At 41.4% G+C, this 13,943-nt stretch overlaps 2 protein-coding genes across 2 annotated transcripts in view; one reads left to right on the top strand and one right to left on the bottom strand.

Annotated features, from left to right (window-relative positions):
* Window positions 1-184: 184 nt before the first annotated feature.
* On the top strand, window positions 185-9,462 carry LOC118417926 (translin-associated factor X-interacting protein 1-like). The gene is made up of 16 exons (XM_035823694.1): window positions 185-416; window positions 1,135-1,243; window positions 1,655-1,912; window positions 2,296-2,430; window positions 2,675-2,744; window positions 2,879-2,973; window positions 3,369-3,547; window positions 3,738-3,911; window positions 4,460-4,549; window positions 5,258-5,426; window positions 5,706-5,834; window positions 6,302-6,469; window positions 7,207-7,296; window positions 7,703-7,852; window positions 8,345-8,451; window positions 8,766-9,462. The coding sequence occupies exons 1-16, from the start codon at window positions 367-369 to the stop codon at window positions 8,962-8,964; spliced, it is 2,172 nt and encodes a 723-aa protein (XP_035679587.1). The 5' UTR covers window positions 185-366; the 3' UTR covers window positions 8,965-9,462.
* Window positions 9,463-9,869: 407 nt separating this feature from the next.
* LOC118417771 (adenosylhomocysteinase B-like) overlaps window positions 9,870-13,943 on the bottom strand; it is a 4,554-nt gene continuing 480 nt past the window's right edge. Inside the window, exons 2-8 of the mRNA XM_035823477.1 lie at window positions 13,548-13,738; window positions 12,765-12,993; window positions 12,325-12,437; window positions 11,717-11,924; window positions 11,227-11,429; window positions 10,542-10,736; window positions 9,870-10,149 (exon numbers count right to left, since the gene is read on the bottom strand). Of these exons, the coding sequence (XP_035679370.1) occupies window positions 10,018-10,149; window positions 10,542-10,736; window positions 11,227-11,429; window positions 11,717-11,924; window positions 12,325-12,437; window positions 12,765-12,993; window positions 13,548-13,682 (1,215 nt within the window). The 5' untranslated portion in view covers window positions 13,683-13,738 and the 3' untranslated portion in view covers window positions 9,870-10,017. The remainder of the gene's footprint in view (window positions 10,150-10,541; window positions 10,737-11,226; window positions 11,430-11,716; window positions 11,925-12,324; window positions 12,438-12,764; window positions 12,994-13,547; window positions 13,739-13,943) is intronic.

Genomic DNA, 13,943 nt, shown 5'->3' with positions numbered 1-13,943 from the left:
AGTTTTACTTTGATATTTTAGTATCTACGAAACTATATATCAAAATACCTAAGTTCAGCCACCTCCTTGGTTCAGCCTAAAGTGTGACAGGCGAATGTTATGACGACGAATAACGTGCTTAGTTTACTGGAGACAAATCGAATGTTCGATACACGAATCCCGGCCTTTGTTTACTCCAGACACGCAATGCTTTCTGGGACGGTGGCCCTGTATCCAGGCAACCGTCGTGACGCCCAGCACAAAGCCCGCGCCGACCAGTTCGACCAGTGTCAACAACAACGTGTTTAGGCCTTATTTTGGAGTACACTAACCTTTTCGTAAGTCAAGGATTACCCCTGCCCTTGGTCGAGGGGATAAGAAGCAGCAATGGCCGCGCAGCGAGTCGCCAAGTTGCCGCCTCTTGCAGTGGGAGGGAGGTAAGCAAGATCGAACCACGTAACACTGCATAATGATATCTGGGGTGGCCATGTTTACATGTGTATGTTGCTGTCCGACATAAACAGAACACTTTCGCTCATTTGTACATGCGACTTTTGTGTTAACATTGACGTAATACGGTTGTCTATACAGCAAAGTTAGTTTTGATGATCAATTGAAGATTGTTTTTCACCCATGACAGTTCATTTAACAGTCGGAACGCTAGCATATCATTGCAAACGTAATGCATCACTCAACCATGCAGAGTTACATTGCGTTCAAGTTTAAACATCTGACTCTAGTGACAATGTGTTTGCCCAAACATTAAGCACTTTACCAAGCATTTGTTAGCATAATAAGATGGTACATTGTCCCTAATATAATCCAATCAATACATTCACACTGTTCTCATTGTATAGTTAATATGTTAACCATAACGGTTAAGTACTTTAAAGACCATTGGAGTGCGTTGCATACTAACAGTTAGCATGATAGATGCAAATATGCCTAGTAAACGTATGGTTTAAATCTATATACATACCTAGTATTACCTACCATTTACCTAAAATTGTTGCTCCTTTACATCTTCTGTACATTTTCATGGCTCCTATTAAGTCATTCTCCATCCTGATTTGATTACCAACGTGATGAGCAGAATGACCCCATTCTTCACAAACCTTAATTATGAAGATTAACTCTTTTGTGTCTCTGTTACAGTGATATGTCTCCACGAGCGATGAAAGGGTACGAAGGTCTGACAGGACCGTCCTACCAGCTGGTCTCAACTGGTTCCAAGTACAGCCTGCCATCGCCAGGTGTTCTCCAGGTGAAATTTCTTATTGCTTTATCAACTTTGATAATAAAAGAAGCTACATGTCTGTCCAAATAGCTGTGCAGTGAACATATGTCCTCTTGAAACCAAACCAACAGAAATCATCTACTTTATAATGATTAGTCCCAATAGGGTATCCCATATTCCTAACAATTGTAATGAAGATGAAAAATTAGCATGGAGGAAACGAATGACATGTTAGCCAAGAGCCTTGTTAAGGTCTTATGCAACTCTATTAGGTTTCCCTTTAACAATCTTTATTTGCATATCGTCCCTCAAAATACATGCAGTTGATTGTGGACCCCTTTTTTGCATAGCATGTGGAGTATTCCATGATTCCTTACCTATCTGTCAGGTATTACTAACTAAGTAATGACAAATCTGTGTTGTTCACCCCGACCACAGCCTTACGTTGACACCAGGTCAGGTGCCCTGGATGCATGGCCAGCTCACGCCGCGGGACAGACGACCTCCAGCACGGCTCTTGTTCCACACGGCTCCACCTCCGTCAAGTCCTACAGCAGGAAACCGCTGGTGAAAGAGGAGGACACTGGGAAGGGTGTCCCTAAGCCAAAATTCCTCGACCAGTTAGAGAACTTTCTAAAGAAAGAACTGCGAGCACTGGGATGCCCAGACTCAGGACCAAGTGAGCTCAGGTTACAGGTATGTTCCCCAGTGTTGTTATATTTTTTACTAGTGCAGGTGACAGTTGCATTGAAGTGTTTGCTACATGTATGTTGTAGGGGAAATAAACATTCCACAGGGATTAAATGACGCATACCCTGTACCTGGCTTTGAAGTTTTTTTTAGAGAACAAGGCTTTCAAAACATGTAAATTTTACAAAGAGAAACTTGGTAATCTGTGCATATTTATCTGAGGTTTACAGGAATTCTTGTTTTGAACGATACTTACATTAATGTGTCTTGCATAAATTTCTTTCCAGCAATCCACTTGATAACATGTAGTGTTAAATGTTATCTTGACAAATATACATCTGATGCTACACTTCAGACAAGGCTATAAACTATGTTTTATCACCACACAGGCACACCGTGAAGTCTTTGAGTACTTGATTGAAGACTTTAAGACCTACAAGCCACTGCTGTCATCCATCAAGAATGAATATGAAACAATGCTAGCTCACCTCAGACAACAGATAAGGGACCTGGAACCACTCAAGGTACTGCCAATCTTGAAATAGTTTTTCAATTTGTAGTTTTTGCTGACATTTGCCTTCTGCAAATACATCACACCTGCAAAATTTTAAGTGCTGCAAACAGAAAAGGAATGTACTGTTCTAGTTCTCCACAACATATTCATACTATGTTCTTAACCAGTTGATTGTGTCCAGACTTGTTCATGTTCTTCCTTGACTAATACAATATTGATGCAATATGAATTTTGTCTATCTTTTCCAAATGTAGTCCATGCTGGTGACAGTTTCAGAGCAGTGTGACCAGAAGATCCTCAAGATCCGAGAACAGGAGAAACAAGGTGAGTACTGATCACGAGACAAACTCTGAAGAATCAAAAAGACGTTTGTAGACATGAAACTTTTAGGTTTACTTACTTGCATCAAATTTAACATGTGATATTTTTCTTAAAGGCTTTATCAAATTGTTTTGCAGAAATGGTGGATTTGAGGAGAGAGAACACAGGACTGTATCGTAAGATCATGGGGATGAGTGAACAGCAGCAGAATCTACAGGCACAGGTTAACAAGGTAAGGGATATGGTTGTTGGATACTTTGGCTCATTACCAACTTGTCATACATGTAACGCGGTCCAACACACTAACCCTAATCCTGGTTGAGGTAGATCCTTATCTACAATTCAGTGAGATAAATCAGAATTATCTCACTGATTTCATTTAATAGTATTTTATTGTATTCTTAGCCACTGATAGGTATGTTGTTAATTACTTGAAGGGATTGAGGCCATCTAATAGTAATACACAGAATTTTTACTCATCAAAGTTTCTTCAGCCTTCCTTAGGGTAAATGACCGATCGTTTTGGGAAGGAAATGTGACCTTAAGGACGGTTGTAACAATTGCTTAAATAGTGAGTGAGTGAGTGAAATGGGTCTTTTACAGTGTATCTTTATTCTTTATTGCCAGCTGAGAGAGGAGCTATCAGAGCAGTACCTGCGCTACCGTGACGAGTGTGATGCAAGGAAACTGCTTGTGTCGGACATCAACGACCTTCGGTACCAGGCTGAAGACCTGCAGAAAGCTGCGTCAGCCGGCAGTGTGGGCGACCCGCAGGACGACCCGATCATGATGAGAGTAGCACTGAAGTAAGGAAAATACTCAAGTTTCTGTGTCTTAAAAGCTTTGTGTAATTCTCAAATCTTCAAGAATACATTTGTCTATTTCAATTTTTTTTCATATCAAAGCATTAGGATTTATTAAAAGTGTACATGTAGATTTTTTAGTTTCCTTTGTTGGCAGGACTGATAATATAGCCTGGAATCTCCTTTCCTTTAGGCAAGCTCGTGTTGACCTGAAGAAAATGTCGGAGGAACTGATCCGTATGAAGGCAGACTATGGGGACGTTGTTCCGAGGAGAGACTTTGAAATGCTGGAGGCCAAACACAACGCCCTTCTGGAGACGGAGGGAGTTCTGAGAGACCAGTTCAGCAAACTTCAGCAAGAGCATGAGTAGGTCTCCTCTATATGAAGTAGAAGTGGTATTCCTATCATCTTACCATATTCACTTTATACATGCTCTTTGTTACGTATCAATCAATGTTAACTTTATTCTGGCAATAAAATTTGATGATTACTGTAACTGTATACAGGCTTTTCATCTGTGCCACTTTGGATTACAGCATGCTCTTTAAAACGTCAAAGATGCTACTTCTTGAAAATAAACTGCTAAGCCCTGATATATCCTGAGCAGACAAATATATGCCCTGTGTGCTGTGCCCGAATATAACCAAGAAAGGGCATTCCCACAAAGTAACAGCTTTACATGCCTGTGGTGCTTGAAACCGGGAAGTTAGGGGCGTCTGTCTTCTTTGAGTTTTTTCCTGAGGTTAGGTGTCATACCCTGGAACTGAGAGCATTTTATTGGGCTGAAACTCTAGTAGTTTAAGGGTTAATCCAAGTACCTGCCAACATGGTCAATGGGGATTCAAATTATAATTGCTACGACGTCAGTAAAAAGCCTCTATCGTCTAACCCACCTGTCTGTTGTTCCTGTGCAGTACCCTGCTGGAGGTACACAAACAGGTTCTGCAGCAGAGAGACGAGTTCTACACCCAGCAAGAGACGCTGAGACGGAGCGCCACACCCAGGTTAGTCGGGCACTGTTCCTCCTTTCTTTGGGTTAATAGGCTTCTGTGCCTCTGTGAAGGGTTTAATTTTGTGGGGTACTGTAATTCCTGATTTTTTCAATGTACTGTTATGTGCACGGTTTTCATGGTGACGACTGTAACATGAACTTATCATTACTGATAACAAATAATTCACAGCCTTTTTTTATGTGCACTTGCCGCTACAGTGAACATTTAGTTTCGAGAACAGGTTAAATTTTCTCAGACCGTGAAAGTTTGGCACCGAGAAGACAAAGTGAATTACAGTATTTAGTAACACTTTTGATTCATAAATTTTTAGTAGAGTTGGTCTGAGAGGCACCCCATAACTACTCTTAAAAATAATGCGGAAAAGTCACAAACACAGTATCAAACACAAGCTGCCAGAATTGATCTGGAGACTGTGCTTTGATTTTCAAGCATGGCAATGATGAAAGTAGAATTTCAGAGAATACATTGAGAAAACGAATACTTATCAGGCTAGTTTGCATTTGACTCATGACCACGTACAAAAAATAACATTTATGTATCGTAATTATGCTTCACAATAAGTGGATGAAAAGGGGATATCTACATTTTTGTGCATTTGCTAATGTTTTACAATTTCCATGAGCTTTCATGCTAAGTCACAGCCCATGTTTTATAGTAACTAGACAACAACAATAACATTGTGATTCTTTTTATCGCAAGGCCTGACTGGGACAAGTGTGGGGATGTGGTGGATGGTGGTGCAGAGCGTTGGGCGGAGTTGACCAAGGAAACCACCAGTGATCAGAAGATGGACGCCCTGCTGCAGGAACTACAGACCATGAAAGATGCAGCGAGCGACAAAGACATTCCCGAGTTCTTTGAAGGAAGGGTAAGTCGATGACACTGGTTCAGCTAAAGCGGTCTTTAATCACAAGTCTTAAAGCGCATTTGAAACATTTAGATACATTTAGATTGTATCTAAAACTAAAGAAATGGCTATAATTTTCGGCTGCATAGAAAAATGTTCTCAAAGACTATTGATCATAGAGTATCTCCCTTGCTTTCCATATTACTGAAGCAGGCAAGTGCTTACCGTCAAGTTGCTGTCCTTAATTTGCATTTCAATAGACTGTAGATCAATGACCTATTTTTATCTGCGTATCTTAAGGGTTTCAAACCAGATGTACCAGCTTACCTGCGCTACGAAGGACAAGTTCGTAACAGGAAGTTGGCTAAGCGGGACCTGGCCATCGTCATCAAGGATGTGTGGAGAGAGAAGGCAGCTCATGATGCAGGGGTAAGTTTGTACATTTGACTCTCTGTACCAACAGTGCTCAATGTTACAGGGTTTTTCTCTGCCTCTGTGACTCTATTCCATCATCTAAGCAAACCATTGTCACCTCACTGGACAGGTGTGATCTGATCTAATTCTTACTTTTTCATGTTTTGTCTGTCAAGATGTTGGGATGGAAAATGTTTTTTAAGATTCTGTCAAGTGATTGATGCATGGGAGATCCCTGTGTACACTTAGGATACAACAATTTTGTCTTACCCTCATTCACTACCTGACCACTGGTTTGATCACCAGATGGCTGATCAAACTTGCAGAAAGACTGAAAGTGATGTCGAATACACTGTGTTGCAGTCTATTTATCTGTCATACCAGCCCAAGAAAACATTTCCAATGCAGAATGTAAGTTTGTACGGCAACACACAACTTTTCACAATGTGATGCAAACCATTTGCTTGTTCACCATTTTCTAGAAAGCAAAGCCCACCAAGTTGGAGAACTACCTGCTGATGTACCTGGAGAAACGGTTTAACCTGGAGCCGCTGGTGGCGGAGTGGGGGTACAACATCCACGATGCGTGCACGCGCTTCCACCAATCAGAGAACAGCATCAACCTGTTCTTCAGCATTCTCAAGGGGGAGGTCAGTTCATCTTCAAATGTTTATCAGTAAGATTATTGCTTGTTGCTGTACACAGTTGGCATCCTTGTTTTACCAGCAAGCTTTAGATATTGTTTTCAGACGTTTTGAACCATGATGATTTTTATAATTGTTTTAAAATATCCATATGTCACCAAACACACCTGACATATGAGTTGCTGATATACTAATAGAACATCAGTATGGCAGCAAATTCACTGGTGACATATGGCAGCTCTCTGAGAACATCTACCTGAAAACATAAAACTTTCAATACTTAGAACTTTCTCATTGCCACTATGTTGTGTTAAGTTAATAAAGTCATGAAGTGACAGCAATGACATCATTGTAGATAAGGATCATGTGGTTCTCACCATCAGTCCTGTGAATCGCTTGAATAAACCTCCATCAGAATCTGGTTGCATCCTCTCTGCATCAGCGTTCTGTTGGTCACGAAAATGACGTAGAGATATCGAATTGTATACACAATTACACATACAGACGCATGAAAGAACATGTTACTTAGCACTACAGGTATGTAGATCCATAGAATCTGTCAGTAGCATGTTTGTGTGAGCTACTGAGTAACTGTAAGATGTCGTTCACAAATACATACACATACGGTGACATGAAATAACAATGACATGATAGCACTACAGGTAACTATGTACTAGATATATAGCATCTGTCAGTAGCATGTTTGTATGAACTGCTAGTAACTGTAAGATGTTGTCCTTCAGACCGATGAGGGGATCTACCACCAGCAGATTGACCTCCTGTCTCGTCTGCTGAGCCACTTTGCTCAGAAGGACGTCTCCCTGGGCACACAGGTAGGGACAGACACAGCTTGATAATTCATTATTTTATGTCAGTCAAATCTGGAAATAAATTTTTTCCTGACTGATCCATAAGTGTCCCTAGAAGAAATTTGAATTGTCCTTGAAGTGAGTTTGAAACGTTCCAAACTTTTTTTTTTGCACAAAAAGGCTACTACTATAAATGGAGGTAGTCTTGTTGAGTTCCATGTGGAGGAAATTTGTGAATCAATGTTATGTAGTAGTATTGTAAATTTAATCAGACATGTATGTTAGGCCTTAATCATGTGTAAATAAATGAGTAGGAAGTCCAGTGAAAGTTTTTGCAGTTTCCTTAAATCTTGTGAAAGGTTTGCAGTTTCTTAAAAAATGGGCAATACAAAAATGAAACTCTAAGTACTCTTGCTTGAATGCTTCGCAGGGAATGATACCCAAGGAGGAATTTTCTGCTGGAATAGCTGAATTCTTTCCACTGAAAGAGCCAGAGTCTATCCAGGTCCTGGTGCAGGCTGCAGAGGACGAGCTCGACACACAGGGAGGACCCATACCCTTCAAACTACTCTTCACTGAGGTATGTACAACATGTAGTCCTTATTACGTCACTCATTTTACATTTTGGCAGCCTATTGTGCTCATGACGCATGACAATAGGGTTGTCCATTCACTAGTCCGAGCATACATATCCCATGCAAAGTGACATGAATTGTCAGTGGGTAATGAATATGTCAAAGGCAATAATCGCTCACTTGTAAACAGTTCTTCTTGCCACCAATCTCAATTTGTATGACTATGTCCAGATGTGTTCTGGTTGTCTCAAGGGCCTTCACCTTTGACATATTACCCACAATTCATGGCCCTGGAACAACCCTCGGAACAGGGTTTTTAAATCTTAGTGAAGCATTCAGTGTATGCTGGCTATTGCACAGCTTAACATTTGTATTTTGAGAGCCATCATAATATTTTGGCCTTGAGAGCCTCATAACAGCCGTCATTTTGTTAAGCTGAACCTAGCAGCTTATTGGTGACGTTTGAATGGCTACATGTATGCTATGAACTGTTGCAGGATGATGAGGGAAGAACAGGACCCTTTATCAACAGACTTCGCGACCAGACCAAGTCGGAGAGAGAGGCGTATGTGGATGACATACAGGCTGCTCTAGGGGACGTTAGGTGAGAACTGATATAATCAATGAGGGTTTGACTGTGACAGCTCGTTTGATGTACATGTAACGTCTTTGGAAGTTGAGTCCATCTCCCCAAACAAAGTTAGGTACCCATTTGTATGCCTGCATGAAATGAGGAAAGCCATGCTAAGTGCCTTTCCAGAGGACACGTCTAGCTATGAATCGAACCTGGAAAGTCTTGATCGCGAGTCCACTAGCCTGGCCACTCTTCTGAAGAAACAAAGTACATGTATTTCAGGTCTCATAGGCAGAATACCATTATCCTATTTCAAAACTTAATAAGACCTTTTTTCATTACAGTGACGTGGTGGTAGAAGACGTCAGAAAGGCCTTCTTAACTGCTGATCCCGAAATTGACCAGCCAGAAATCGACATGTTCTTGGGACGAGCATTTGGAGTTGATAAAGATAAGTTGGAGAAGGCGAAATCCACCCACACGACGAAGGTCCTGCAGAGACTTCGCACTGGAAACATTCATAGAGTAGGGAAGAAACCGTGAACATTTACTCTGGATGCGGGTGTACTCAGTGGTCTTTGGTCAGTTAGGTGAATAGCTGTGAAATACCAATATGGATACACGATGTACATAGACTTACATATCTGATATTAATTTGTGGTATTGTGGAAATGCAAGTCTAAATTGTGATGTTCAAAACTTGACCATCAGAACACAGACCTGTCACAAGAGTCCATGTGGTTCCTGCATTCGTTATCAAAGTATTTGGTAAAAAGTTAATCCTAGTTACTGGACCATGCTGCTTAAGAAGATGTCACCTTCAGTTGTTGTTTCAAGTCATATCGAGATGTAAAACTTTAAAGGCTTCCACTGATTCTGATTTTTACTTGAAGTTATGCTGCAGTGTTTTAACCTTCCTGTTGGAAGTCAGTTCGTTAGAAAAGTGTCTAGTTAATCATGTGCCATAAAGCAGGTTAATATTAATAGAGAAAACCTTCATCTATTCTGTGTAAATAAAGCACTGATGGCTTCCACAACTTTCAGTCTCTTCTTCTCACTCCAGTAACCACACGAGATAAATAAATTTGTTGAGATATACAGCTTTACCAAGCAGTTACATGCTGGAATAGCTAATTTACAGTTTGTTTACTTGAGGTTAATCAATTACACAGATGAAGACAAGATTCTTGTCCTCCATCCGCGTGATATTCCTACTAGGAAGTTTGCGGATTACGAACTAGAACATAACTGTCAGTTGTTTTGTAGCCTGGAGTCCAGCCTTGTTAGCTTTGGTCACTTCCTGACAGTTGCTACCCCAGCAGATTGAAGCTTACAAGGCTGGATTTCAGGCTAGTTGCTTTGACCCGTAGAAGCAAAGACCTGATAGTGATACAGCACTACTATCATATTAGGTGTTGGCAGTAATGACAACAACATGGATGTACATGTTAACACATGTTTATTCACTTCCATGGATATACATGTAAACACATGCTTATTTCTGTTGAGTGATACACTCTCTGTTCCAAAATGTGCATTTTGCTAACAGTTTTTTTACCTCTACACAGTTACGTAGCGTGACTACCCTCTGTAGAACTAGTAACGGTAGAAGTCGGGTTTGTAGGGGCCCTCCTTGGGGATACCCAGGTAGCCAGCCTGGTCGTCTGACAACCGGGTCAGTTTGACTCCCAGCTGTTCCAGATGTGCCTCGGCAACCTCCTCATCCAGCTAAAATACAAAACATTTATCATTTTATTTATGTGCATAAAAATCACCAAAGCAATCACTAGACAGTAGTAGACACATAACCAAATTTCTTACTACACACATGTATATTATTCTTCTTTTCCTGGTTGATCTTCAATATTCAAATACATTTGTACTTTAATGTTGACCTTGTTGAAACCTAAGCACCACAGCTGTCTTTTACATATGTTATTGTGATAAACACCAGTAAAACACTAACAAGTGTGTTGCATTGACAGTGTGTCAGGTTCACACAAAAATGGTTGCACATAATTTGTGGTTAAATCAAAAAAGAAACTTTTTCAATGTAACCATGACAGCCTCGTCTATGAGAACAAAATAAGGCAGAGGATTGTTTTTGTTTTTGTCCTCACCTTCTTTGGCAGCACGAAAACTCCAACCTTGTACTGGTCTGGTTTGGTCCACAGTTCGATCTGAGCCAGCACCTGGTTGGTGAAGGAGTTGCTCATGACGAAGCTGGGGTGGCCGGTGGCGCAGCCCAAGTTCACCAGGCGACCTTCGGCCAACAGGATGATGTGACGTCCGCTGGGCAGGGTGTAACGGTCGACCTATGCAGGGTGACACAAAATGCAATTTTAGCATGTGAGCTCTGCATGAACCCTGTACAAGACTTCTTTACTATGAAGCACTTGTCTCTGAGGCTGAGTCGAGTTTATTATGATCCATACTTAGCTTTTCCATGCAACATTAGATTGTGCCTATTCTTCCTGTGGTCGACTGTTAACATACATAGTTGCACAATAAAACATGACACACAAACATACTACACATTTATCAAAATTCACAAAAGACCATTTTAGCTATACTGCTCATTCCTGGTACTGAAACTCTTCAAGACAGTTGTCTTAAAAGAGGTGCATGGACCATTTGCATGCACCAATGTATGCACCACTAAATAGTCAAAATTATAATTAACAATGTTTATAGTTTAGAAAGTTTTCTTCCATCATCTGGCAAAGTTTGAGTTGTCTGTGACATTCCCTTCTTGAGTAGCAGGTGTTTGAATGTTTCCATCGCCAAAGGCAAAGTTTACCCTACCTGTGGCTTGATGGAGTCCTTCTTGGCATTGTCGTTCAGCCACTTGACCTCCAACTCGCAGTCGAAATGGCCAATGTTACAGACGATGGCGTCCTCCTTCATCTGCTGGAAGTGCTCAGCCTTGATGATGTCCTTGCAGCCGGTGGCCGTGACAAAGATGTTTCCTTCCTTGCAGGCCTCGTTCATGGTTGTCACCTGGTAACCTTAAGACAAGGAAATCAAGCAATAAAGTAATCCATTTTTGGGGATGCAACCTTGCTTGGTCAGTAAAAATATAAATGTAATAGTATTACATGTACTTATTGTAATACTGAATCAAATTAAACTTTCAGTTATCTCATCACATAGGCTTTCTGAGACAAACAGCTAATGCCCAATGGAAAGATGCTGAAGAGGTAGAACTTTGCACATAACCTGACTAAGGGCTATGGCAGGAAAAAAAATTGTAGTACAGTCTTCACTACAGGTAAGAGATTGCAGTTTGTCCTACCTTCCATAGCGGCCTGCAGGGCGTTGATGGGATCAATCTCAGTGATGAGGACCCGTGCACCAAAAGCCTTGAGGGACTGGGCGGAGCCTTTGCCGACATCACCGTAACCGGCGACAACAGCCACTTTGCCAGCCAGCATGACGTCTGTGGCACGCTTAATTCCATCGACAAGAGACTCACGGCAGCCGTACAAGTTGTCAAACTTGCTCTGTTGACCAAAGAAAGAAAAAGCTAAGAAAAAAACTCTTGTAAACATCTTCCTTTTACTAGTTTTAGCTACAAAAGTATCAAGACTACATTTCTACCTCAACAAGACTCCACTCTCTTAGTCATCAAACCACAAGACAGAGGTGGCTGGCATTTAATCCCAATATTGACAAAATGAACAATACACTGGACAGTGTGGCAGCCTATTCCAAGTTGAGGAGAGTCATACAAAATGTCTGTTTGAAAATCACAAGATTCAAGACACTCACTGCAAAGAGGGCTGACATGCAGAGAATGATGCTGATGATTACAACAGAAAGCTGTATTTGAAACATTCTACTAAGTAGCTATCAAAACAAAAACCTTTAATGGTTTTCCTTTGCAAACATTTTAAGACATACCTTTGTAACTGAGTCGTTGACGTTGATGGCAGGGCACTTCAGGTCACCCTTGGCCATCATCTTGTACAGATTGTGAACACCTGTGGTTGTTTCCTCTGACAGACCCTTGATTCCTGTGGGTGAAAAAAGTCATCAGCTCGCTGAAAAAAAAAGCTTATCCTCAACAGGCTAAGTTAAGAAAAACAGGTTTTAACCAGGTTGGAAGATGCAGCAGCTTTGACAACCAATCTAGTACGACTTGTTGTTGTTTTCTGTTTCCCTAGCCTGGGTACCATCTACCGCGGCAGCGAGTGTAAGGAGCCCCGGTACAAATCAGATGGTACCCAGGCTATGCTTTCCAACCAACCCTAGCAAAAACTGCTGACCCTAGCCTTTTTTGGGTGGGCAGTGGAGCCACATACTTTACAGTTAGGCCTAATGGAGCAGTTTTGATAACTAACCTTCCAGAAGCTGTGGGTATTTGGTGTGCACAAGGTTGGTCAGGTCACCACCATCGTCCAGGATCATGTTGAGTGGCTGTCCGTCGGGGAAGTAGATGGTCTGTTCCACGCACCACATGTACTCCTCGTCTGTCTCGCCCTTCCACGCGTACACGGGCACGCCCGCCTTCGCCATGGCTGCTGCCGCGTGGTCTTGTGTGGAGAAAATGTTGCAGCTGGACCAGGTTACCTTTTTTAAATTAAAGAAATCACAATAAATTGACATGTTACTACCAGAAAACCTTCAACCAATTGAAGGTTTGATGTGAAAATGCAAAGCAAATAATTGATCCATTATACAGATTTCTTGTCTGCTGTCACAGACCACAATGTTGGATAACAACTACCACAAACAATTGACATCATCTCAACAGATTGATTTCAAAAAGAACAGGTGACAAAAGGAGCTTAAGATTCTTTGTCTATGAAAATCAGACCGATAGGTGCTCAGGATACTCTGTGGGTACCGAGTCTTGACAGACTTATAACTTACAGTTATAAGTCTGACATATATCTTTAATTATCAGGATTTGAAATCTTCCAAGTGTGTTGGCGAAAAAGCTTCTACTCCAGGGGCTCTATTGCTAGAGGCATGATTCAGTCAAGCAAACAAGACATAGAACACCATCAATGTATCTGATGACCAGATAGATTTCAAGCATTACTTTTTGCCATTAGTCAAAGTACAACCGTAGTCCCTCACGCTTTCTCTCTTAATAGTCTTAATAATGAGAACCAACCCACCTCAGCTCCCAGTTCCTTGAGTGTCTCGATGAGAACGGCAGTCTGGATGGTCATGTGTAAGCAGCCTGCGATGCGCGCTCCCTTCAGAGGCTTGTCCTTCCCGTACTTGGCTCTCATCATCATCAGCCCCGGCATCTCGCGCTAGGCCAGCTCGATCTCCTTGCGGCCAAACTCGGCCAGGCTGAGGTCAGCTGGAAGAGCATTCGCACAAGTTTTACATTGTGGTAAATCACACAATCACTTCTGTAATTTCTGGGTGGAGATCTTGAAATGTTGGCAGTAGTTTTATTTTTGCAGTTATCATGATGGCCTATACACAATGAAATTGAAACACTAGGAATATGCATTTCCAGGGGTATTGCTTCTGTTCTTCTACTTGACGAATTTGACAGCATC

The sequence above is a fragment of the Branchiostoma floridae genome, chromosome 6, assembly GCF_000003815.2.
Source record: "Branchiostoma floridae strain S238N-H82 chromosome 6, Bfl_VNyyK, whole genome shotgun sequence".
NCBI lineage: Eukaryota > Metazoa > Chordata > Leptocardii > Amphioxiformes > Branchiostomatidae > Branchiostoma > Branchiostoma floridae.
Note: the sequence above shows the minus strand (reverse complement) of the source record. Positions and strands in the feature narration are given on the sequence as shown.